General features: G+C 43.8%; 1 protein-coding gene across 3 annotated transcripts in view; it reads left to right on the plus strand.

Annotated features, from left to right (window-relative positions):
• The window catches only part of LOC118078636 (cation channel sperm-associated auxiliary subunit beta-like), a 69,951-nt gene that overhangs the window by 11,793 nt on the left and 33,727 nt on the right, over window positions 1-24,431 (plus strand). For 2 of the 3 annotated variants that reach the window (XM_060272253.1, XM_060272255.1), the window contains 10 exons: window positions 2,847-2,965; window positions 4,405-4,437; window positions 7,346-7,412; window positions 8,549-8,595; window positions 10,268-10,420; window positions 17,567-17,719; window positions 19,800-19,944; window positions 20,178-20,329; window positions 23,060-23,202; window positions 23,513-23,709. In XM_060272253.1, coding sequence (XP_060128236.1) covers window positions 2,847-2,965; window positions 4,405-4,437; window positions 7,346-7,412; window positions 8,549-8,595; window positions 10,268-10,420; window positions 17,567-17,719; window positions 19,800-19,944; window positions 20,178-20,329; window positions 23,060-23,202; window positions 23,513-23,709 — 1,209 coding nt within the window. The remainder of the gene's footprint in view (window positions 1-2,846; window positions 2,966-4,404; window positions 4,438-7,345; window positions 7,413-8,548; window positions 8,596-10,267; window positions 10,421-17,566; window positions 17,720-19,799; window positions 19,945-20,177; window positions 20,330-23,059; window positions 23,203-23,512; window positions 23,710-24,431) is intronic. The other variant, XM_060272257.1, reaches the window with a different exon arrangement.

The raw sequence follows: 24,431 nt of genomic DNA on the forward strand, positions 1-24,431 counted from the left end.
GTAGATTTGCCTGGGGGCAGGGATTCAATTTGCATCTTGCAAATCCCTGACATTCTTTGGTTTCAAAGGAGGAGCCTGTGTATTTCAGTTTTTCAGCTCAAGAACTGCAAGCCCCTCTCTTGAGCTGGTTTAGATATCCAAAGCTTGCCAAATTATAGCAAACTGTTATTGTCCTTTCTTACTGTAATTGCTCCTCTGGTTCCTGGTTTATGCTTTCTGGGCTGTAGCTCAGTATAGATCACCTGCCTTGCATTGCCCTAGGTTCAGTTGCACGCATGTCTAGGTAGAGTCAGAAACTCTGGGAAGCTGCTGCCAGTCAGTGTAGTTAGGGCTTTTGACTGACGCCAGCAGTTCTGTTGCTTCCTCCTTGAATCTGGCATGTTGGGCTACTGGTGCTTTCAGCTGTAGTTCCCAGGGTTGCCATTTGTTTACTCTGGAGTGCAGACCCTCCAAGTGTCCCTATTTTCCTGAGACAGTCCCAGATTTACAAAAGCTGTCCCAGTTTCTGATTTGGTCCCAGAATGCCCCACTTTTTCTTAGGACATCCCTATTTTCATCAGAGAAATATTGGAGGGTATTGGAGTGGGGGGGCCTATCTCTTGCAGTGAGAAAGGTCGGAAGAGTCAGACTCTATTCTTGCTGCCCCTTGAACTTGCCTTTGCTATACGTGCGAGTTTTGGTTGTGGATTTTAGCTCAGCTTTCAATACCATTGTTCCATCCAAATTGGTTTCTAAATTACTCCAGCTTAATGTACCTGCTTCTGTTTGTCAATGGATATACAGCTTTCTAACGGACAGGAGGCAGCAGGTGAGGCTGGGGAAAATTACATCAAGTAATAATACCATCAGTACAGGTGCTCCTCAGGGGTGTGTGCTTTCCCCACTGCTTTTTTCTCTATACACAAATGACTGCACCTCAATTGATCCATGGTTAAGATCTTGAAATTTGCGGATGATACTACAGTCAATGGGCTCATCTGGGAGGATGATGAATCGGCATAGAGGCGGGAAGTAGATCATCTTGTCTCGTGGAGCAGCAGGAATAACTTGGTGCTAAATGCCCAAAAGACAGTGGAAATGATAATTGATTTTAGAAGGCATCCTCCGATGTCGTTGCCAATCTCCATTCTTGGTAACATGGTTGTAGTGGTAGAGTCCTTTAAGTTCTTGGGATCTATGATCTCTCAAAAACTGAATTGGTCAGATAACATCAATATTTTTATTAAAAGGGTACACCAGAGATTGTATTTCTTGTGACAACTAAGGAAATTTAATCTGCCCCAAGAATCGCTGGTCCAATTTTATAGAGGTACTATTGAAACTGTCCTCTGTAATTCCATTACTGTCTGGTAATGGATACTGTCTAAGATGGATAAGAAGAGGCTCCAAAGAGCAGTAAGAACTGCAGAGAGGGTAATTGGTGTTCGTTTGCCTCCAATAGAGACACTTTATGCCACTCAAGTCAGGAAGAGAACAGAGAGAATTGCTGTAGACCAGGCATCCCCAAACTGCGGCCCTCCAGATGTTTTGGCCTACAACTCCCATTATCCCTAGCTAACAAGAGGGTATTGGAATTGATGCTTTGAATTATGGTGCTGGAGGAGACTCTTGAGATTCCCATGGACTGCTAGAAGATCAAACCTATCCATTCTTATGGAAATCAGCCCTGAGTGCTCCCTGGAAGGACAGATCGTGAAGCTGAGGCTCCAATACTTTGGCCACCTCATGAGAAGAGAAGAATCCTTGGAAAAGACCCTGATGTTGGGAAAGATTGAGGGCACTAGGAGAAGGGGACGACAGAGGACAAGATGGTTGGACAGTGTTCTCGAAGCTACGAACATGAGTTTGACCAAACTGCGGGAGGCAGTGCAAGACAGGAGTGCCTGGCGTGCTATGGTCCATGGGGTCACGAAGAGTCGGACACGACTAAACGACTAAACAACAACAACAAGACCAGTGGTCGGGGAAGATGGGAGTAATCCAAAACATCTGGAGGGCCGAAGTTTGGGGGTGCCTGCTGTAGACCCTTCGCATCCTGGTCATCACTTGTTTGATTTACTCCCATCCGGACGTCGGTACAGGACTCTATATACAAAAACGTCTAGGCAAAGGAATAGCTTTTTTCCTTGTGCCATCAAATTGTTGTGCCATCAAACTGTAGTTGTGGGCGGAAGGGAGGCCAGTTGGTGGTATGGCGTCTTTTTGCTGTGCTGTTGTATTGTGAGGGGAATAGTGGTTGTATGAGGTATGTTTTTTCTTTACATTGCAATGTAGTCGAAGCAAAATTGGCCGAGGAAGCAGGCGTACAGCTTCCAGGTCATGTGGCCAGCATGACAAAGCCGCTTCTGGCGAACCAGAGCAGCACACAGAAATGCCGTTTACCTTCCCACTGTAGCAATACCTATTTATCTACTTGCACTTTGATGTGCTTTCGAACTGCTAGGTTGGCAGGAGCAGGGACCGAGCAACGGGAGCTCACCCCGTCGCGGGGATTCAAACCGCCAACCTTCTGATCGTCAAGCCCTAGACTCTGTAGTTTAACCCACAGCACCACCTGCGTCCCTAGTATGGTTGATACTTGGGCAATAAATTATTCTATTCTATTCTATTCTTTATTTTAAAAAAATTCAGCAAAGGAGCAGGGTTCGAAAGAGCAGATTTCATCACTCCACCCTCTCCAAAACCACAGAGATCTAGACCTCCTTCAAATGCATATCAGGTGCATAGATTGCCCAACAGATCTGGGTCTCTCAATATGGGTGTAATTTGCCATGTTTATAATAAGTAATGATGGAAGTCTGAGAGATGTGACTCAGGTTACTCACAGTGCCTTTTCTCTCCTGAAGATTGTCATGGACTTGCTCTTGTGGATCTCACCTTAACAAATACACGTCTTGTACTCCTCACCTCACTAGGATTATTTATCAGTGATGATCTGCGCATTAAAACTGAACAGCTGTTGCAGGTACGTATGATATTTATTCTAAATATCCCTGTGTCCCCTTCCCCCAATCATCTAATGTTTTAAAAACCACTGCTAAGCATGCTGCGAAAATACTAAGTTTGGAAGATCTCCTCCTGAAATCTATTAACAGTTCTATGCTATACATGTCTACTCAAAAGACAATCTCATTCAACCTAAGACTATAACCCTACATTTCCCTACAAGTAAGTCCCATTGAACATAGTGAGAACTACGTCTGGGTAGGCACATCTACGATTGCATTGTTAATCTGTGTACTAATCGTTCTCTCCCCAGTTCACCTGATGAACTAAATGTATGAAGAGGCTAAGTGGTTGCTCCAGCTTAGCTGCATGGCTTTCACAAGCCATTCTTGTGTTCCTATATCAATAATTTAGAAACTTTCACCACTTTGGAACTAAACCAAGTCTTACTGCCTGTGCAATGTTTCTGATTGATTTGTGGAAAAGAATATGAACCAGACCTTTGAAGAGAATTCGTATGTGAACCATTTTGACCTTACCAAACATGTGATCTTTTTCTATGCTGGGGGAAGTGGGAAACTTTGGAAGGAACTTGAAAGGGCAAATTTTAAAGGTCTAACAGCTTGGAGCAACCTAGCCAGATTGATGGGGTATAAATAATAGAAATTATTATTATATTCCCATGCTTCACTTTTGCTGTATATTTTGTGATTTAAAATATCTGCTGGGGTCTCTCAATAAATAGTACTTGCCCCAAACTTGGATCTGGGTATCCAGGACTTCTCCTTTGTATACCTATTTTTTCTTTGCACCAACAGTAGCTTTGCTGCAATTAATAGATACCTCTTATATTAAGATCAACCTCTGAGGCCCTGCTTCAGGAGTGCTATCTTTAGAAGTGAAGGGGGTTATGACAAGGCCTTTTCTGTTGTAGCCTCTTGTCTTTCGAAGCCTCCCCCAGAGAGTTTGGCTGGCACCATTGTTGAACTCTTTTTAGTGATGGGTATGGTACTTGATTTCCTTAGGTGTTTTAGCTGTTGGTTATTTCCTGTTACCTCACAGGAAACGTACATGCTCTGGCTAGGTTGCTCCAGGCTGTTAGTGCAGGCAGACTTCTTATGTCACTCAAAAGAACCAATGAAGCTAATATTTGAGGCCAGAAATCCAGAAATAAGTGTGGCTGTTTCTGCATTGCAGTTTACAACTGAGACCTGTTCGGCATTTACTTTATTAGTCCAGCAGCTGAACTCCTAACATAAGTGGTTCTTGGTTGAAGTCTCAATTCTGGGACAAATGCATGATTTAAAAAATGTTTATTTTTACTGATCATGTTAATAATATTGAGTATAAGTATTAAATGAATATGTAAAGTAATACACTTGCAAAATTGCTTGTGAAAAGTGTGGGAGAGAAAGTGATGATTTATACAATTTTTGGTCTTACTGTGTTTTATTTCAGTTCGGGAAACCAACCTTATGTGGCTTTGAAATGGTGAGAAATTGCTAAATGTTGTGTTTGTTGTTCTCAGTGGTGTTTCTTTTTCAACATCTCACAAATAATGTTTTCTGAAACTCTTTCTGGCATTCATTTTGTTAGCCATTTAGAAATAAGTGTCCCAAGGACCATAAATCACATAGTATACGGATCCTAACAGTGAAATCCAGTGGCCCTGGTACACTGGCCGAATGCTAACATTGGCTTAGTATTAACATCATGTGTGTTGACAGAATCCTGTGCATTTCCAGCTGCAAGTTCAAATGAAAATGGCAGCACTCTAAATGAGAGAAAACAAAGCAATATATTGTGATACTGTACATCCCCCCCAGCACTGACACAATGCAATCTCTGTATGCTGTGCAACTGATACCTGCAAGTCAGCCGTGTTGCTTCCATGCCCTCACCCACCTCGAGGACACATAGAAGCTTGCAGGCACACAAACACAGAGCCCAAGAAACACAGCCTTCTAGCAACTACACAATTGACAGGAAAACTCACAGGGAAGAAAGGTTGGCTAGCTCACCAGAACCCTTGGGAGAAGACGTTAGACAGAGGATCCAAAAATGTCAGGGTCTGAGCAAACAGCGCCTCAGGAAGGAACTTTTTGACAGCGTGAGGGAAGGACCACACTGGGACAAGTTATTCCTTCACCGGGAACCACGCTGAGGTAGAAAACAGAGGGAGGACGTAAGGTCTGCCAGGCAGAAATATGGAATTAAGGCAGCTCTCACAACTGTCATGCCAAAGGCACAAAATGGGAGCTTGTATCTTACACTCCAGCTCTCTTAGCCACACATGCATGCATCAGAATGTTATTTTTCACTCCCTAGCTGCCCACAGCATCCGGAATCAGTTGCTTGATAGCCAACGCCTTGCTTCTTATTTTCTCAGAAGATGCTAAACTTCATTTCTCTACCCCCATCCCCCCATGCTGACCAACTGCATGGTTTGTAGACAGGGGAATTATTGGGCTGTCTTTGTTTTTGTTTTTATTATGTACTCTCTGTTTTTTAATTGAAATTTTATGTTGTGAACTGCCCTGAGATCTGCGGTTATAGGGTGCTATACAAATAATAATAATAATAATAATAATAATAATAATAATAATAATGGTTTATCACGGTAGCAGTTCACAGAGGAATTGTGAACTTTGAAGTGCTGAGGGGTAGGTGTAGATGAACTCCTTTTACTCTTTTCCCAATCACAGACCCATCCTGGAGATTGCTGTAGTAACAAGCTGAATGAGGGTTGGGGGAAGGGCCCATTCCCATTAATACAAAGAATACAGCTATAACTCACAAAAACTTTTATAAATTGCTTAGAGGCTATTGCAACAACAACAACAACAACAACAATTTATTATTTATACCCCACCCATCTGGCCGGGTTCCCCCAGCCACTCTGGGCGGCTTCCAACAAAATATTAAAATACAGAAATCCATCAAACATTAAAAGCTTCCCTAAACAGGGCTGCCTTGAGATGCCTTCTAAAGGTCTGGTAATTGTTATTCTCTTTGACCTCTGGTGGGAGGGCATTCCACAGGGTGGGTGCCACTACCGAGAAGGCCCTCTGCCTGGTTCCCTGTAACTTGGCTTCTCGTAGCGAGGGAACCGCCAGAAGGCCCTCGGCGCTGGACCTCAATGTCCGGGCAGAACGATGGGGGTGGAGACGCTCCTTCAGGTATACTGGACCGAGGCCGTTTAGGGCTTTAAAGGTCAGCACCAACACTGTGAATTGTGCTCGGAAACGTACTGGGAGCCAATGTAGGTCTTTCAGGACCGGTGTTATGTGGTCTCAGTGGCCGCTCCCAGTCACCAGTCTAAGCTGCCGCATTCTGGGTTAGTTGTAGTTTCTGGGTCACCTTCAAAGGTAGCCCCATGTAGAGCGCATTGCAGTAGTCCAAGCGAGAGATAACTAGAGCATGCACCACTCTGGCAAGAGAGTCCGCAGGCTATAATTTCAGAGGATAAGAGGAATTGGGTCCCATTGAGGCTATATAGCTATCCTTTGATCTATGAATTCCCTGGCAAGGTTATATAAACAGCCATCAATGTGTTAAATCAGAATTCTGTGCTGCATGGGAAGAACAAAAAGAGGCAGTGGGGTAGTAGTTTTTGGGAGGCATTTTGTTTAATTGGGTGGGAGCATTTTAACTTAAACCCTTTCTTTTTTCATGACTATCTGTGGGAGCTGGAATGAGATCTTGGAGAAGTTAGTATCTTAAATACATCCTGCTCTGCTTCTGTATTTCTGTCTACTTTAGGCCATCAATTCTCTTGAATTGTTCCGCTGTGGTTTACACTGGTGTAACACTGTTTATAACCCTGCTGATATTCTGCCATGTAATCTTTGATGCCTGTACTTTTGCTTTTCTTGTGATCTATAAAAAACGTTTTGAAATGTTAACAAGAAGAGTTGTTGAATGCTGGTAGTCATGGATTAGCCTTCCTTCCTTCCTTGAAACAGTACCGGTAGGTTGCTACCGTACCTATTCAGTGTTGCCTGCATATTGTTTTCTTTTGCTCACCATTGCTTCCTTTGTTATCTTCTCCCAGACCCAGATCTTATCTTTCTTCCCTCCCACAAACCCGGCAGCATTTCTTTTCTTTGCTCCTCATTGATAATGCCATGGTGAGTGATCGTCTCCCTGAATAAGCAGCCACCAACACCACTACTAATATCACTGTCATTGCCACTAGAAACTAGAAAGCAAGTGCTGTTCTCTGACATTTGACAGTCCTGTCCACCTTTTTCCTCAGTTGCACAGAGGTTTTTAGGCAATGTGTGATAGTTAGAAAGGACAACTTGTGACTCAGCAGACCCTTTCAGAATCTTAACAGCTACACCATGTAAATTCACTTGGCATGCTAAGTATTTCCTTATCTTTTTTCCCCCCACAGGATGATTATCTTAAAGCTAAAATATGGTACAACCTCCAGTGTCTAGCTAACAAAGAATTATATGAAAGTAAGAAAACCAGGGACTGGATTGGTAAAGAAAATTGATTTATATGTGTTCTATATGCGATATAACACTGTGACACCAGATGGCGCCGTGGAGTCTCGTTTCCCCCTCTATTGGATTCCTCTGTTTAAATTTACAGAGGAACTTAACTGAAACATTTTCTTGATGTGTCTAGATCCAGCCCAGGTTTAAAGCAAGAAATGGAAAATCTGTAATGTTAAAGCATGTCACTAAAGTCTCTCTCTCCACCACCACCCCCACTTTAAAAATATAATAAAAATAAAAATCTTGATATATGTTCACATGGCCTTTTAATGTGGTGGCAATAATTAGATATTTATTTTGTTGAAATATCAAGGCTATGTGCAACCAAATGTGCAAGTACAGTCAATCAAGTAAAGGGACCCCTGACCATTAGGTCCAGTTGTGGACGACTCTGGGGTTCGGTGCTCGTCTCGCTTTACTGACCGAGGGAGCCGGCGTACAGCTTCCGGGTCATGTGGCCAGCATGACTAAACCGCTTCTGGCGAAACAGAGCAGTGCACAGAAACGTGTTTACCTTCCCACCAGAGTAGTACCTATTTATCTACTTGCACTCTGATGTGCTTTTGAACTGCTAGGTTGGCAGGAGCAGGGATCGAGCAACAGGAGCTCAACCCGTCGCGGGGATTCAAACTGCCGACCTTCCGATCGGCAAGCCCTAGGCTCTGTGGTTTAACCCACAGCGCCACCCGTGTCCCTTTACAGTCAATCATAAAATACCATTAAAAATTCAAAATGATGACAAATAAGTTTAAACTGAATAGACCAGAATTGGCCTTTAAAAAGTCTTCAAGAGATGTCTGCAAATTAGCAGTGAGGATGCCTGCTGAACCTCTGCTCAAGGAGAATTCCAGAAGTGGGACCAGTGATACTAAATACTTGACTTACAACTGAAGCCAGTCAGGCTTCTGAAACACCGGGTAGTCTGGTCTTAACGTTACCAATGCATGGACTGCAGTGGTCAAACTATCCCTGTAAGGGTGCTCCTACCTTACCAGATGAAGCTGGTAAAAAGGCACTTTTGATGCCTTTTGTAAACTATACTTTAGAAGTGCAAGCACTGAGTTGTAGCTAATATATTTCTGCTTTTCTTGCAGCGGACTATGTTGGTCTGTCATTCAACAAGGATAAGTCATTGAGCCAGGTAAGTCAAATGACGATAAAACCTTATGAAAACTTGCTGACTTATAGTCGAGGTTTGGTGCATTCTGTTCAGTACATAATTTGACTTCCTGGCCACCTTGGCAAATTAATGTTCAGAAATCAGAAGGACAGTTGAGCAAATTTACTACTGGAAGCTTTAGTGGTAGGTATCAGAGCTTTTAGGGAACTAGCTGCCATATGGTACTAGGCCAAGTTCAAAGTTCTTGTATTTATTTACAAAGCCCTTAGCTTGGGTCCATGATAGCATAAGGAGCATCTCAACCTGTAGATCAGGCATAGATAACCTTGGCTCTCCAGATGTTTTGGAACTACAACTCCCATGATCCCTGACCACTGGCCCTGTTAGCTAGGGATCATGGGAGTTGTAGTTCCAAAACATCTGGAGAGCCAAGGTTGCCTATGCCTGCTTTAGATCACTACCTGATCACTGAGGTCTTTGGAGGAGTCACTGTTTGGGTCCCCACATGGCTTCTATTCACCAGAGGCCATTGGTTCAGTATTGTGGGTCCAAAAAAGCAGTTTCAGAGCCCCAATCCAGAACAGGCTTCTGATCCAGACTGGAGTCCCACAACAGTTGATGGCAGAAAATTATATCAACCTCACTTCAGTTTGCCTCTGTGGGTGCAGTGCAGGAAAATTGCAGTCATAGGTAACTGATTTTCAGCAAAAGAAAACTGGTGCCAGGCAAGATGAAGATGAAGGCATTTTGCAACAGTTTGATCTTCAAAATAAAAATGGCCAGTTTAAACATATACACAGGTCCTGCTATCTGCCTGCTAGCCATGCAAAAATCACAAAATATCCAAATGTAAAGAATTATTTTAAGCCTCGCTATACATTCCACATATTCAGATATCTGAACATCCAGAGTTTACCCACTTTCTTGATTCCTTGCATATTTGTGCTTTGCTAGTTGGTGGCTGCTATTTGGGGGGAAAGAAACCATGTAGGGAGGGAGGGAAGGAGGGAGGGAGGAAGATCGGACAAATCAGAGAGCAGAAGAGATTGGACAATTCATCCCAACCCCCTCTTTCTTTTGCTGGTAAGCAACCATGGAGAGACTGGATTGGGGTGGGGGGAGATCGTTTTAAAACCATGGTTAAAAACGTTTGCGCGGGAATTGATGTAAATGATGTGAATGTTTGCCCATCGAATGATTTCCAGGGAATGCATAGTGTTTGGTTAGTAGGACCTGTGTGTACTTTTAAAAAAGCATCAATAATGTGCAATTTGGCCCTTGCTCTTATAAAATCTTCTTGCTTTGCTACTTGTTTGCATTTATACAGGAGAGGCCTGCTGAGTGGAGCACTGACATGGCGAGTTGCTTCCACTTACCAGGAAGGAGGACAGGAGAGGCAAGGTAATGGGGAAACCACTGCTGCATGGGTGCATCATCGTGAACATCATCATCATGTTGGTGCACTGTACAGCTCTGACCTTTCTGTTGCCTTGGCCCTCCACTTCTCCTTCCTGGTCAGTGGCAGTGGCTGTCCTGCTAAGAGGCCAGGTACACACCATTGCCCCTCCCCACAAGCCACTCCTGTATATCCAGAGCTCAATGGATTCTTTAGCAAAGCTTTTAAGTTCGAACAACAATGTATTCCTAAATCGATTACTTTGCATCCTTTTGTTTTTGTTTTTTTAAAAAACAGGAATCCACTTGCTTCTATAGCAATGAAACATTTCAAAAATGGCACAGCTGCTTGCCTCCCAAAATGAAAGGCGAAAGGCACTTTTCCAGACGGGTGGTTTCTTTTCTTGTTGATTATGAACAGAACACTGGCGTTGCTTTGTTATCTCAACAGGTACAGGGCACCTAAAGACTCCGTTTTAATTGATAACTCTGAACAGATGGCAATTTGCTGCTTTTATTTAGAATGGATTCTAATTTTTTGTGATGCGATTTCATCAAATTCCATCAAGCACCAAATGGTTTGGTGAAAGCATTTTAATTAAATTAGAATGAGGGCAGTTAGCAATGGATGGGACAACTGATTGAAAGCCCCCTCTCCCCATTTTCCCTGGCTGACCCACCCATATCGAAACTGTGTCCCGCAATAGCCTCGATTCCCTTCCCCACCCCACTGCCAGATAATACACAGAGGAATTATACCAGAAAGATATGGAGGTCTCGTACACCCCAGGTAGTGTGGTTGCTGACCTTGAGCCAGACATCTTGGAGAGTGAAGTCAAATGGGCCTTAGAAAGCACTGCTAATAACAAGGCCAGTGGAAGTGATGATATTCCAGCTGAACTATTTAAAAATTTAAAAGATGATGCTGTTAAGGTGCTACACCCAATATGCCAGCAAGTTTGGAAAACTCAGGAATGGCCAGAGGATTGGAGAAGATCAGTCTACATCCCAATTCCAAAGAAGGGCAGTGCCAAAGAATGCTCCAACTACCGCACAATTGCGCTCATTTCACACGCTAGCAAGGTTATGCTTAAAATTCTACAAGGCAGGCTTAAGCAGTATGTGGACCGAGAACTCCCAGAAGTGCAAGCTGGATTTCGAAAGGGCAGAGGAACCAGAGACCAAATAGCAAACATGCGCTGGATTATGGAGAAAGCTAGAGAGTTCCAGAAAAACATCTACTTCTGCTTCATTGACTATGCAAAAGCCTTTGACTGTGTCGACCACAGCAAACTATGGCAAGTTCTTAAAGAAATGGGAGTGCCTGATCACCTCATCTGTCTCCTGAGAAATCTCTATGTGGGACAAGAAGCTACAGTTAGAACTGGATATGGAACAACTGAGTGGTTCAAAATTGGGAAAGGAGTACGACAAGGTTGTATATTGTCTCCCTGCTTATTTAACTTATATGCAGAATTCATCATGCGAAAGGCTGGACTAGATGAATCCCAAGCCGGAATTAAGATTGCCGGAAGAAATATCAACAACCTCAGATATGCAGATGACACAACCTTGATGGCAGAAAGCGAGGAGGAATTAAAGAACCTTTTAATGAGGGTGAAAGAGGAGAGCGCAAAATATGGTCTGAAGCTCAACATCAAAAAACCCAAGATCATGGCCACTGGTTCCATCACCTCCTGGCAAATAGAAGGGGAAGAAATGGAGGCAGTGAGAGGTTTTACTTTCTTGGCCTCCTTGATCACTGCAGATGGTGACAGCAGTCACGAAATTAAAAGACGCCTGCTTCTTGGGAGAAAAGCAATGACAAACCTAGACAGCATCTTAAAAAGCAGAGGCATCACCTTGCCGACAAAGGTCCGTATAGTTAAAGCTATGGTTTTCCCAGTAGTGATGTATGGAAGTGAGAGCTGGACCATAAAGAAGGCTGATCGCCGAAGAATTGATGCTTTTGAATTGTGGTGCTGGAGGAGACTCTTGAGAGTCCCATGGACTGCAAGAAGATCAAACCTATCCATTCTGAAGGAAATCAGCCCTGAGTGCTCCCTGGAAGGACAGATCGTGAAGCTGAGGCTCCAATACTTTGGCCACCTCATGAGAAGAGAAGAATCCTTGGAAAAGACCCTGATGTTGGGAAAGATTGAGGGCACTAGGAGAAGGGGACGTCAGAGGACAAGATGGTTGGACAGTGTTCTCGCAGCTACGAACATGAGTTTGACCAAACTGCGGGAGGCAGTGCAAGACAGGAGTGCCTGGCGTGCTATGGTCCATGGGGTCACGAAGAGTCGGACACGACTAAACAACAACAACAACAACAACCCCACTGCCAAGCTGGGTTCCTTCAGGAGGAGTGGTGGGATATTAATTAACTAATTAACACATAAACTTCCACAGTTCACCTAAGTTCACAGGTGGTATTTGAATGCCCTTCTGCAGAATATAGAACCTTCTTTTTTAATTAAAGATTTTATTGATTTACAAAAATATGTGCAATGCCTTCCTAACATTATTACAAATCAGTTTCATTTGTTGAGACATTGGGAAGAAAATACCCACCCACCACACTCACACACGAAACAAAGACCACCACACCCAACCACAAATGAACAATCATACCGTAGGCCAAACCAACATCTCTCACCACCAAAGCACAAGCGACACTGACAAAAAAACACCCACATAAATTGTGTAAAATAGAATATAGACCCTTCTGTTCCCTATTCCAATATATATGTCAGATATTTTCTTCAAAACAATGGCTATTGTGATAATAATAATAATAATAATAATAATAATAATAATAATAATAATAATTTATTATTTATACCCCGCCCATCTGGCCGGGTTTCCCCAGCCACTCTGGGCGGCTTCCAACAGAAACATTAAAATAAACTAATTTCTTAAACATTAAAAGCCTCCCTAAACAGGGCTGCCTTCAGATGTCTTCTAAAATCTGGTAGCTGTTTTCCTTTTTGACATCTGATGGGAGGGCGTTCCACAGGGCAGGCGCCACCACCGAGAAGGCCCTCTGCCTGGTTCCCTGCAACTTGGCTTCTCGCAATGAGGGAACCGCCAGAAGGCCCTCGGAGCTGGACCTCAGTGTCCGGGCAGAACGATGGGGGTGGAGACGCTGCTTTGTTATCTCAACAGGTACAGGGCTCCTAAAGACTCCGTTTTAATTGATAACTCTGAACAGATGGCAATTTACTGCTTTTGTTAATAATAATAATAATAATAATAATAATAATAATAATAATAATAAATAAATAAATAAATAACTTTTTATTTGTACCCCGCCCATCTGGCTGAGTATCCCCAGCCGCTCTGGGCGGCTCCCAATTCAATATTAAAAAAATACAGCATTAGCACAATTACAAAAGTCACAAACAATACATAAACCACATCAAAAAATACACAACCAAATGGAAAACAATTTCATAGAATCATAGAGTTGGAAGAGACCACAAGAGCCATCCAGTCCAACCCCCTGCCAAGCAGGAAGCACCATCAAAGCATTCTTGACATATGTCTGTCAAGCCTCTGCTTAAAGACCTCCAAAGAAGGAGACTTCACCACACTTCTTGGCAGCAAATTCCACTGTCGAACAGCTCTTACTGTCAGGAAGTTCTTCCTAATGTTTAGATGGAATCTTCTTTCTTGTAGTTTGAATCCATTGCTCCGTGTCCGCTTCTCTGGAGCAGCAGAAAACAACCTTTCACCCTCCTCTATATGACATCATTTTATATATTTGAACATGGCTATCATATCACCCCTTAACCTTCTCTTCTCTAGGCTAAACATACCCAGTTCCCTAAGACGTTCCTCATAAGGCATTGTTTCCAGGCCTTTCACCATTTTGGTTGCCCTCCTCTGGACACGTTCCAGCTTGTCAGTATCCTTCTTGAAGTGTGGTGCCCAGAACTGGACACAGTACTCCAGGTGAGGTCTGACCAGAGCAGAATACAGTGATACTATTACTTCCCTTGATCTAGACGCTATACTCCTATTGATGCAGCCCAGAATTGCATTGGCTTTTTTAGCTGCTGCATCACACTGTTGGACTCATGTCAAGTTTGTGGTCTACCAGGACTCCTAGATCCTTTTCACATGTACTGCTCTCAAGCCAGGTGTCTCCCATCCTGCATTTGTGCCTTTCATTTATTTACTTTTTGCCCAAGTGTAGTACTTTACATTTCTCCTTGTTAAAATTCATCTTGTTTGCTTTGGCCCAGTTGTCTAATCTGTTAAGGTCATTCTGAAGTGTGATCCTGTCCTCTGGGGTATTAGCCACCCCTCCCAATTTGGTGTCATCTGCAAACTTGCTCAGGATGCCCTCAAGCCCATCATCCAAGTCATTGATAAAGATGTTGAATAAGACTGGGCCCAAGACAGAACCCTGTGGCACCCCACTAGTCACTACTCTCCATGATGAAGAGGAGCCATTGATGAGCACTCTTTGGGTTCGGTCAGTCAGCCAGTTACAAATCCACTGAATGGTAGCATTGTCTAGCCCACATTTTACCAGCTTATTTACAAGAATATCATGGGGCACCTTGTCAAAGGCCTTGCTGAAATCAAGATAGGCTACATCCACAGTGTTCCCTTCATCTACCAGGCTTGTAATTCTGTCAAAAAATGAGATCAGATTATTCTGACATGATTTATTTTTCAGAAACCCATGCTGACTTTTAGTGATCACAGTGTTTCTTTCTAGGTGCTCACAGACCGTTTGCTTAATGATCTGCTCTAGAATGTTTCCTGGTATTGATGTCAGGCTGACTGGGCGGTAATTGTTTGGGTCCTCTCTTTCCCCCTTTTTGAAAATAGGGACAACATTTGCCCTCCTCCAGTCTGCTGGGACTTCGCCTGTTCTCCAGGAATTCTCAAAGATTATTGCCAGTGGTTCTGAAATCACCTCTGCCAGTTCTTTTAATACTCTTGGATGTAGTTCATCTGGCCCTGGAGACTTGAATACATCTAAATTAGCCAAGTATTCTTGTATTACCTCCTTACTTATTCTGGGCTGTGTTTCCCCTGCTGAATCATCTGCTCCATATTCTTCAGGTCGGGCATTGTTTTCTTTTTTGGAGAAGACTGAGGCAAAGAAGGTATTGAGGAGTTCTGCCCTTTCTCTGTCCCCTGTTCGCATTTCACCATCTTCTCCCCTAAGTGACCCCACTATTTCCTTGTTCTTCCTTTTGCTACGGACATACCCATAAAAGCCCTTTTTGTTGCTTTTAACCTCTCTAGCAAGCCTGAGTTCATTCTGTGCTTTAGCTTTTCTGACTTTGTCTCTACACGTGCTGGCTATTTGTTTGAATTCCTCTCTGGTGATTTCCCCCTTTTCCCATTTTTGGTACATATCCCTTTTAAATCTTAACTCAGTTAAAAGTTCTTTAGATAGCCAGCCTGGCTTCTTTAGGCACCTTCCATGTTTCCGTCTCATTGGTATTGCCTGAAGTTGTGATTTTAATATCTCCCTTTTAACAAACTCCCAACCATCATGAACTCCCTTCCCTTTTAGTATTACTGTCCATGGGATTTCACCCAGCGTTTCTCTAAGTTTTCTGAAGTCGGCTTTCTTAAAGTCTAGGATTTGAGTCTTAGTATGCTTGGTTGCTCCTTTCCGCTGTATAATAAACTCCAGAAGAGCATGGTCCCACCTAATGATCCTGCCACTTCTACCCCACTAACCAGGTCATCAGTATTGGTTAGGACCATTTCCACATAAATCAAAATCTAAAACTAAGAATACAGCCTTAATACAGTTTAAAATGACATAGGTAAAAAATAACAGGAATTTAAACAAAAACAAAACAAAACAGAGCCCTCTCCTCCCAGCAGCAGCGGCAGCAGCAGTCCTTTATAGAGCCCATCAGGCCCCGCCCTAGGCCACGTGGTGAGTAGCAGGACTGGGGCCTTCAGGCGCTGAGCAGGGGAGTCCTCCTGGCTGGTAGCAGCAGCAGCAGCAGCAGTTCTTATAGGCCTCAGGTCCCGCCCTAGGCCAGGTGGTGAGTGGCAGATGCTGGATTCTCATTTTTTGTGATGTGATTTATGGTTTGTTGAAAGCATTTTAATTGAATTAGAACGGGGGCAATTAGCAATGGATGGGACAATTGATTGAAAGCCCCCTCTCCCCATTTTCCCTGGCTGACCCACTAATATTGAAACTCCCTCCCCACCCTACTGCCAAGCTGGGTTCCTTCAGGAGGAGTGGTGGGATATTAATTAACTAATTAACACATAAACTTCCACAGTTCACCTAGGTTCAGAGGTGGTCTTTGAATGCCCTTCTGCAGAATATAGACCCTTCTTTTTTATTAAAGATTTTATTGATTTACAAAAATATGTGCAATGTCTCTCCTAACATTTTTACAAATCACTTTCATTTGTTGAGACATTGGGAAGAAAATACCCACCCACCCCACTCACACACGAAACAAAGACCACCACACCCAACCACAAATGAACAATCATACCGTAGGCCAAAACCAACATCTCTCACCACCAAAGCACAAGCGACACTGACAAAAAAAAAACCCACATAAATTATGTAAAATAGAATATAGACCCTTCTGTTTCCTATTCCAATATATATGTCAGATATTTTCTTCAAAACAATGGCTATTGTGATGTTTTAAAAAGGAAACATTTTAAGATGATGCGTTGTATCTTCCGGCGCTCAGCAGTTGTTGTCTTTTCTAAAACATCTCTTTTTCTTTGTCAGCTACAAATGCCACAGGTGCCTTCTCCCTCCCTTAGAACAATAATTAGGCAATATATTTTTGATTGCCCCTTAGAAGGCAGAGGAAGTGCCCAGATATATTGCATCTGGACACCTCCTCTACGGCATTCTTAAGGTCAGTAAAAATGTGTTGTTGTTTTTACATTGCTCTTGGCCAGTCTATCCTTCCCTCTTAGGCAGGAGGGAATTCAGCTAACCAAAGGTCCTGATTCTGGGACTCATAGGTGCCAATTCCCTGGGGCCCTGGGTGCCCAAACACCCACAAAATTCCACATGAAGGGACCGGGCACCCACAAATTTTGGTGTTAGGGCCAAGCACGCTGCATGGCACCCACGACCCCGGCACCCATCGTCGCGGGGCCAAGCTGACACTCCTGCTAGGACTTTGAGGCCTGTCTAACAAGCACTTCCTGAAGAGGCAGAAGCAGCAGTATGGCAGAGAAGAAAATGAAATCCGTACCTGGATTACTTGATCATCTTGCAGCAGAAGGGCAATCTGCCCATCTGAGTGCAGTTCTGGCTCCATATGGCAGCTGTTTGAGCCAGCTCTTCATGTTTGTTCCATTTTCTCAGCTTATTTTCTGAACTTAGAGGTCCCAACCTCTCAGAAAGTGCTTATTAGCTGTGCCTAAGGGATAAACCAGGGCCTTCCCTTCAATGAACGCCTTCCTGGCAATGAGAAGGTCTTAACCAGGTATGAATTTGCTCTCATCAGGCAACTATACCTGCCCAGTTCTTACACTCTGCTTGGACACTGTGTTTCTGCTGTATCATTTCTTTCTTTGATAATGCATATGTTTAACTGTGTTTCCTTCTTCTTCTTCTTCTTCCTAGACTCAGGCATTGGTATCAGTGCATAAGTTAACAGACGGCAGCATGAATAAAAAAAGAAAATTCCCAGCCTTCTGGTTTCCAGATAAGAGATTTATACCAAATGGATTGTATTTTCACACAAACAGCCATTTTCTGTATGCATATGGCAATCAGGTGTGTAAGAAGGAAGGTGTATAAACAACTGGTACATAGTGTGGCAAAGGTGGCATGCCAACCCCTAACCTCTGTCAAGCGGTAGCAGGATTCCGGGGGTTCCAGGCCCTCACCCTGCGGCCATGTTTTCCTTGAGAATCAAGATGCAGAACTCACACCCCCTCCAACATTTCTCCGATGAAAATAGGAACGCCCCAATCCATAACAATAATTCTACTATTTATACTCCGCACATCTTACTGGGTTGCCCCAGCACTCTGGGAAGCTTCCAATGTACAGTCATACCTCGGTTTAAGTACGCCTCGGTTTGAGTAGTTTAAGTACTCCATGGACCCGTCTGGAACGGATTAATCCACTTTCCATTACTTTCAGTGGGAAAGTTCGCTTCAGGTTAAGTACGCTTCAGGTTAAGTACGGACTTCCAGAACCAATTACACTCATACTTCGGGTTAAGTACGCTTCAGGTTGAGTACTCCGCGGACCAGTCTGGAACAGATTAATCCACTTTCCATTACTTTCAATGGGAAAGTTCGCTTCAGGTTAAGTACACTTCAGTTTAAGTACTCCGCGGACCGTCTGGAACGGATTAATCCACTTTCCATTACTTTCAATGGGAAAGTTTGCTTCAAGTTAAGTACAGACTTCCGGAACCAATTGTGTACTTAAACCAAGGTACCACTGTATATAAAAACATACAGTAATAAAACATTAAACATTTTTTAAAAACCACTTCCCTATGGATTGCCTTCATACAGCTCGGGGGTTGGATAACTCCATACCATCCCACATTTTCCCAATGAAAGTAGGGATATCTTAAAGAAAAGTGAGACATTCCTGGATCAAATCAGAAACCGGAATGGCTTCTCTAAAGCAGGATATCCCTGGGAAATGGAGACGAAAAGGCTCTGATTTGGCAGCAGTTTTGATGCAAATTTGGGCAGGTGCCCAGGATGGCTCACCTGACCACCCCCTGGCATGGTCATTATGTTGGGTGATTGACAGGTGTGTTGTCCTGCACACTGGTCAAAAGTTGGCTTCCTGGATGTGCTTGAGTAAGATGCATGTGATCTGAGTTCTGCAGGCATGCAACAGAGTTGCTATCCTGTGGGTTACTGTATATTGTCCAGTGACCTTTGTTTCTGAACATTCATTTGAGCGTGACTCCCAACTCACCCTTATCTTCAGAGTGGTTAATAGCCAGGAGCTAACAGAGAGACAGCCAAACCACCGTTCCTGTCCCCTGGAAGTCTGCATCTAGGTGACTTTTTGTAAATATTCGTCAGCATCTTCAAGACAATGTGGTGCTTCTTGTTATTTCAAATGATGGGGTGTTAGGGGAGGAGGAGTACCTTTGTCGGGGGACATGTCGTGTTCCTTCTGGGGTAGTTTGTCCACCTTTAGTCCCTACCTTGTGCTCAACTCTCACCTGTGGATCCTATTAGCTGTCAGTATGTGAAAGCGGCCACACCCCAGGAAATGGCTTTGACCTGCTAAACCAGGTGACGGTTGCTGATGGGTTTCAAACCTTTGATGAGTTAGGGACTTCCCCTGCTTGTGAAGACAGGATGTGGTGGATTGAGCAGATAAAACCAATAATGTCAAGAAGGCAGTTTCTGCACATGCTGTAGAAGGACATGACCTGGTAAGATAGCCCATCTAGAAGAAGGAAAACTCTGGTTCTAAACCTCTGCAGCCTTGTGGGATATATTAGGGAGAAGAAAATGCTAAGGAGCAAACCCTACACAAATCTGGTCTGGAATCCCTAAGAGGCTTGGATAATTCCTCGTTCACCTCCTTCCGGCAACTCCTGCAGTCAAGTTGGTGCCAAACATATTGCCCTGCTTTCCTTTGGACCACATCAGCAAGACCAAGAGGGGGGGCCCTTGTTTTTCTGGGCAGCCCACGACCTCCATACTCACTGCCCGGGCTTATACCCCTGAAGAGGTCACTTCAGTGCTGCTAACACAGTGGTTTGACTTCACCCCCAAAGGTGCACTCCATTGTCTCTCAAGACAGATGGATCTCTTATACAAAGATCTCTTATACAATATTCATTATTGTGTCTCCCCCTCCCTTTTAGGTGTGGATTTCTTATGATGGAGGCAGCACTTTTATACCATTATTGAACCTACGTGCTGAGATGATTATAGAAGCAGATTCATGTGTTTACACCCAAGCGATTGTATTTGTGACTGACGCGGCAAACCTTATCTACACTAAGGCAGGTAGGAAAACATTAAAAAGTGTTTAGGAACTATTGTCTAGAGTTGCATAATTTAGATACATTTTTCTTGATCAAAACGATCTATTTCCTCATTGCATTGATTAAATATGGGTTGGAAGAGCTGTTGATCTCTCCAAATATTCACAGAAACCTATTGTTCTAGAATAAACTCATGTTTCCTATGCTAGTAAGATTTGGTGCTTGCCCATTATTTATATTTCTCCTTTTCTGTAGGTTTACGGAAATATGTCAAGCTTTTACCGCCAGCAAAGGGTATCTTCAACATGTACTTTGACCACCTGGGAGTATTAAATCATATTTCTGTGAATGAAACAGCTAACACATTTGTAAAAGAGATGGATGTGGATGTGGACACTTTATTGAAGGTTAAGTATGCTTTTGATGTGTGAATGAAAAAATGCCTATGAGATTGTAATAATTCTTGTTCTTGTTAAGGACAAACCTTCACTCTTCCAACATGTCAAAGTAGGAAGCTATTTCTAAAATTGACACTGGAGTCATTAATCCAGCATTTTTTCACCAGTATCTAGATATCCTTATAACAGATTTGATTCTTTTTAAAAACAACAACAACAAAACATTAAAAGTTGATTTCAAAAAAGCCACCATTATAATAGGTTACAGCAAGAAAGACAATTCTGTGGTTCCTGAAAAAGAATAGCTGCTCACTGCTTTCTGGGGGGGGGGAGCGGGAGCAACGTTTGCGGTCCCTCAAGCTCTGGCCTCACATGTGCTCAGTCATTCCAGGAAACCTCTCCCCAGTCCCAGGAACCCTGGTTGATTCCATGCCAAGAAGGACCATTAAAGCTGGCAGTCTGGGCATTGGCTTTTGCTCCTGCCTGGCCAGGCAGAAACACCTTGAAAGTCGGTGGACCTCAGCGGCACAGTCAGGTCCAAATAGCTCAATCCAAACCATTTTTCCTATATATGTACCCTATATGCTGAGGGATTGCATTAATGAAACTTCCAGAAAACCATTGGGTTTGCCCAACCCCCCTAGTGGAGGCAAAGTCACGTAATGCTTCAACTAAGTTGCCACCTTCAATTCCTTCCCTTCTTTCAGGTGGTTCTTGATAGTGCTTACCGTGTTTTCCCGAAAATAAGACATACCCATAAAATAAGCCCTAGCAGGATTTCCAAGCATTTGCGCAATATAAGCCATTCCCCCGAAAATAATACATAGTGATAGGCGCAGTTACACGTGGTATAATCAAAATGGCGCTGCACACGTGACCCCCTCTAAAATGGCTACCTCCATGTTCCTGGCAACCAACCAACCAAGCACGGCGGGAAAGGAAACCAAAAGAAATCCAGTTGAGCAAAAGCCTGAGCTAAGTGTTGAAGCAGCAACCAACCCGCTAAGCAAAGCAAAGCGCTGTCCCAGCAAGCCGCCTGCCACCAGCAAAATAACCCTTATAGAAAAGGTTCCTGCAGCTAAAACAACGCACAGTCAGACACTGAGCTAAAGGGGGAGGGAAAGGAGAGCAGTGGAAGGAAAAGGGAAGGGAGAGCAGCGGGGGAATCTAGAGGGGACCAGCAAGGCTAAATAAAAGGAACGTGCTTTGGGGAGCTAGCTCCTGCAGCCAAGAAACACACCACAGCCAAGCACAAGAGTGTTTTTTTAAAAAAAAGCCGTGGAAGGGAACCTAGCCCCTAGAGCATACAGTAAAGGTAAAGGTAAAGGGACCCCTGACCATTAGGTCCAGTTGCAGATGACTCTGGGGTTGCGGCGCTCATCTCACTTTACTGGCTGTGGGAGCCAGCGTACAGCTTCCGGGTCATGAGGCCAGCATGACTAAGTTGCTTCTGGCAAACCAGAGCAGCGCACGGAAACACCGTTTACCTTCTCGTCGATTACCTATTTATCTACTTCCACTTTGATATGCTTTCGAACTGCTAGGTTGGCAGGAGCAGGGACCAAGCAACAAGAGCTCACCCTGTCACGGGGATTTGAACCGCCGACCTTCTGATCGGCAAGCCCTAGGCTCTGTGGTTTAACCCACAGCGCCGCCCGTGTCTAAAGCACACAGGTGCCGTTAAAATAAGGAAACAGCAGCGAAGCCAAAGATCCTCCAGTGGAAAGCTTTAAATCCCTGCAAACACAAACTCAAAAAGGACCACTTCCACACACACACACACACACCCCACCACAAACAACGATACCGTGCTTTGCAGCTGTTTTCCGACTATCGATAGAAGATCAAACGCTGCTCCTTTGCAGGCAGAGGGGAGGTAAGGGAAAAGGCAGCCCAACGTTCAAGAAGACAGCAGGCATGGTAGATGAAGAGGCAGAGGGCAGGTGGTGCAGAGGGCAGCGAGCAGCAGCATGTGCGGGGCAGGAATCGGAGCAATCGTGGGGCAGCAGGCGAGAATCCGTCTGATGAAATAGAGGAAGCGAGCCAAGACGAAGTCCTCCGGCTTGCGCCTTTGCTTAAATGGCAGCCCCCCCGCCAACCGATTGGCCAGCTGGCCGGTGATGCAGCTGGGATCCCCCGGGTGCGTGGGATGCCATCCCCTCTCCCCAGGGGAGAACAGGGCGGTCCCATGGTCCACCGCAACCCCACCCCATGGTTAAGTGGAGCAGAATTCTGGAGGGCACCAAGGAAGAGCTGTGGCTAGATGCGGCACCTCCTGGCAACAGCTCCAGCCCCGCCAGCAGCGCCCTTAAGACGATACCATACTTATTAAAAAATAAGACACCCCCAGAAAATAAACCATAGGCTTATTTTCTTGAGAAAATAAATATAAGAAAGTGTCTTATTTTCGGGAAAACATGGTAGCTTTAACTGACTCTTACCATTATCTTCAGTACCCTGAGCAAATACTGGTTTTTAAAAACATAGTCTTGTACTCATTAGAAATTTAAGAGAAACTAAGGAGAAATTTTGTGATATCAGTATTATTTTGTGGTTACTGCAGCTGTCTGTGCTGTTTAATTACCAGTTTCTAAGCAATTTCTCTTCAGGTTGTTATTATAAATTAAATTATCTCTTTTTTTAAAAAAAATTCCCATTTATTCCTAAAATAGTTTAGCAAGTTTTGTATCTATAAACGCATGAAAAAATAATATAATTAATTTTCTCACTTTTTTCCAGGATATTGACTTAGCTTTTGAAGGTCCTTTGGCTGTACAGTATATCACTGAAGAGCAAATGATATTTTTAAACCACGAGCCACTGAGAGGAACAAGACGTGAGAGATTCAGTAGTCTGCAAAGAGGCAAAAGATTAGATTATGAGTAAATATCAATAACAGCATAAGTTTTGGTAACAAGCAATGTATTGATCCGTCAGGTTTTTCTTTTTAATATACACTGCTATTTTACAGAATATAGCAAAAGAGCATCTCTCTAATTTGGTTAAATTGTTCAGAGAGTTGCCACTTTCTTGTTCTGCCTGCTCTTAGAACCACTTCGTACTAACATTTGCAATGTATACCATGTAATACAAGTTTCAAACTAGGACCTAGTCAAAATTCATTAAAATCATTAGATGTGTGATCTGACATCATCAAGGTGGTATTAAATATATGCTTCTTTTTTAATTTAGGCCAGGAGGATCGGCTATAATCAAAGAGGTTTTTAGGACGTCAGCTCCTCCGGGCTTTATATCATCAATACTGGTAGATGTTCTAGATCGGTTTCCTGTTGAATCTAAAACTGTTAGCCCTTGTACAGCAAACACTTTAAGAGTTTTGCCCCCTACAGGGACCAGTATATCATACAGGCTTCAGCTGACATCTCCAGGTTTGTGCCTCACCTGATAATGAAAAGCTTTTGGAAGGAGGGTCTTTGGCTTATGCTAATCACACTTCAGTGGGAAATGTATAGGAAAAGAATAGTAGAGAATACTATTGTGTGGACAGGTGGAGTCCCCCCAAACCCCAAGCGACCCTGAGCGGAACAAAGACTCAAGACAATGTGTTACGGGATTAAAATTGGCCACAACTTTATTAAGATTCAAGTGTAGGAAGACCTTGGCTCAGGCATTGGGCATTATCCTTCCCCAGTCCCCAGCCAGGGATCTGGGGGGACTTCAGGGTTATCCAGAATGTATGGGGGTTGGGCTAGCTCTGGAGAACATATGTTCAAGCAGAGAGAGCCTGCCCCCGTTCGCCGCCACTGGAGGGGGAAAGCAATGACACCCACTCAGTGTATGGCCAATGCTTCCCCCCAAGACCCCTTTAACGGAGGGAACCCTGATCTCGATGCCGCAAAGGCGGGTGAGGTCACTGCCTCACACACACACACACCTTTAGGAATATAGCCAAAAGGAAGGCCTGAAACCGCCAAAGTTGTGACGTATTGCTACGGGAAAGGCAAAACCTGCCAATGCAGGAAAATTCCTTTCCGGCCCTTCAACAGCGCCCCTGACGTAGCAGCGCCCATGTATCTGTGGAGAAAAGGTTAATCTGCAAAAGAAAACATCAGTTAGGGTGTGGAGGGTGGGAGAAGCTCTAATGCTGCTT

The sequence above is a fragment of the Zootoca vivipara genome, chromosome 1 (genome assembly GCF_963506605.1).
Source record: "Zootoca vivipara chromosome 1, rZooViv1.1, whole genome shotgun sequence".
Lineage (NCBI taxonomy): Eukaryota > Metazoa > Chordata > Lepidosauria > Squamata > Lacertidae > Zootoca > Zootoca vivipara.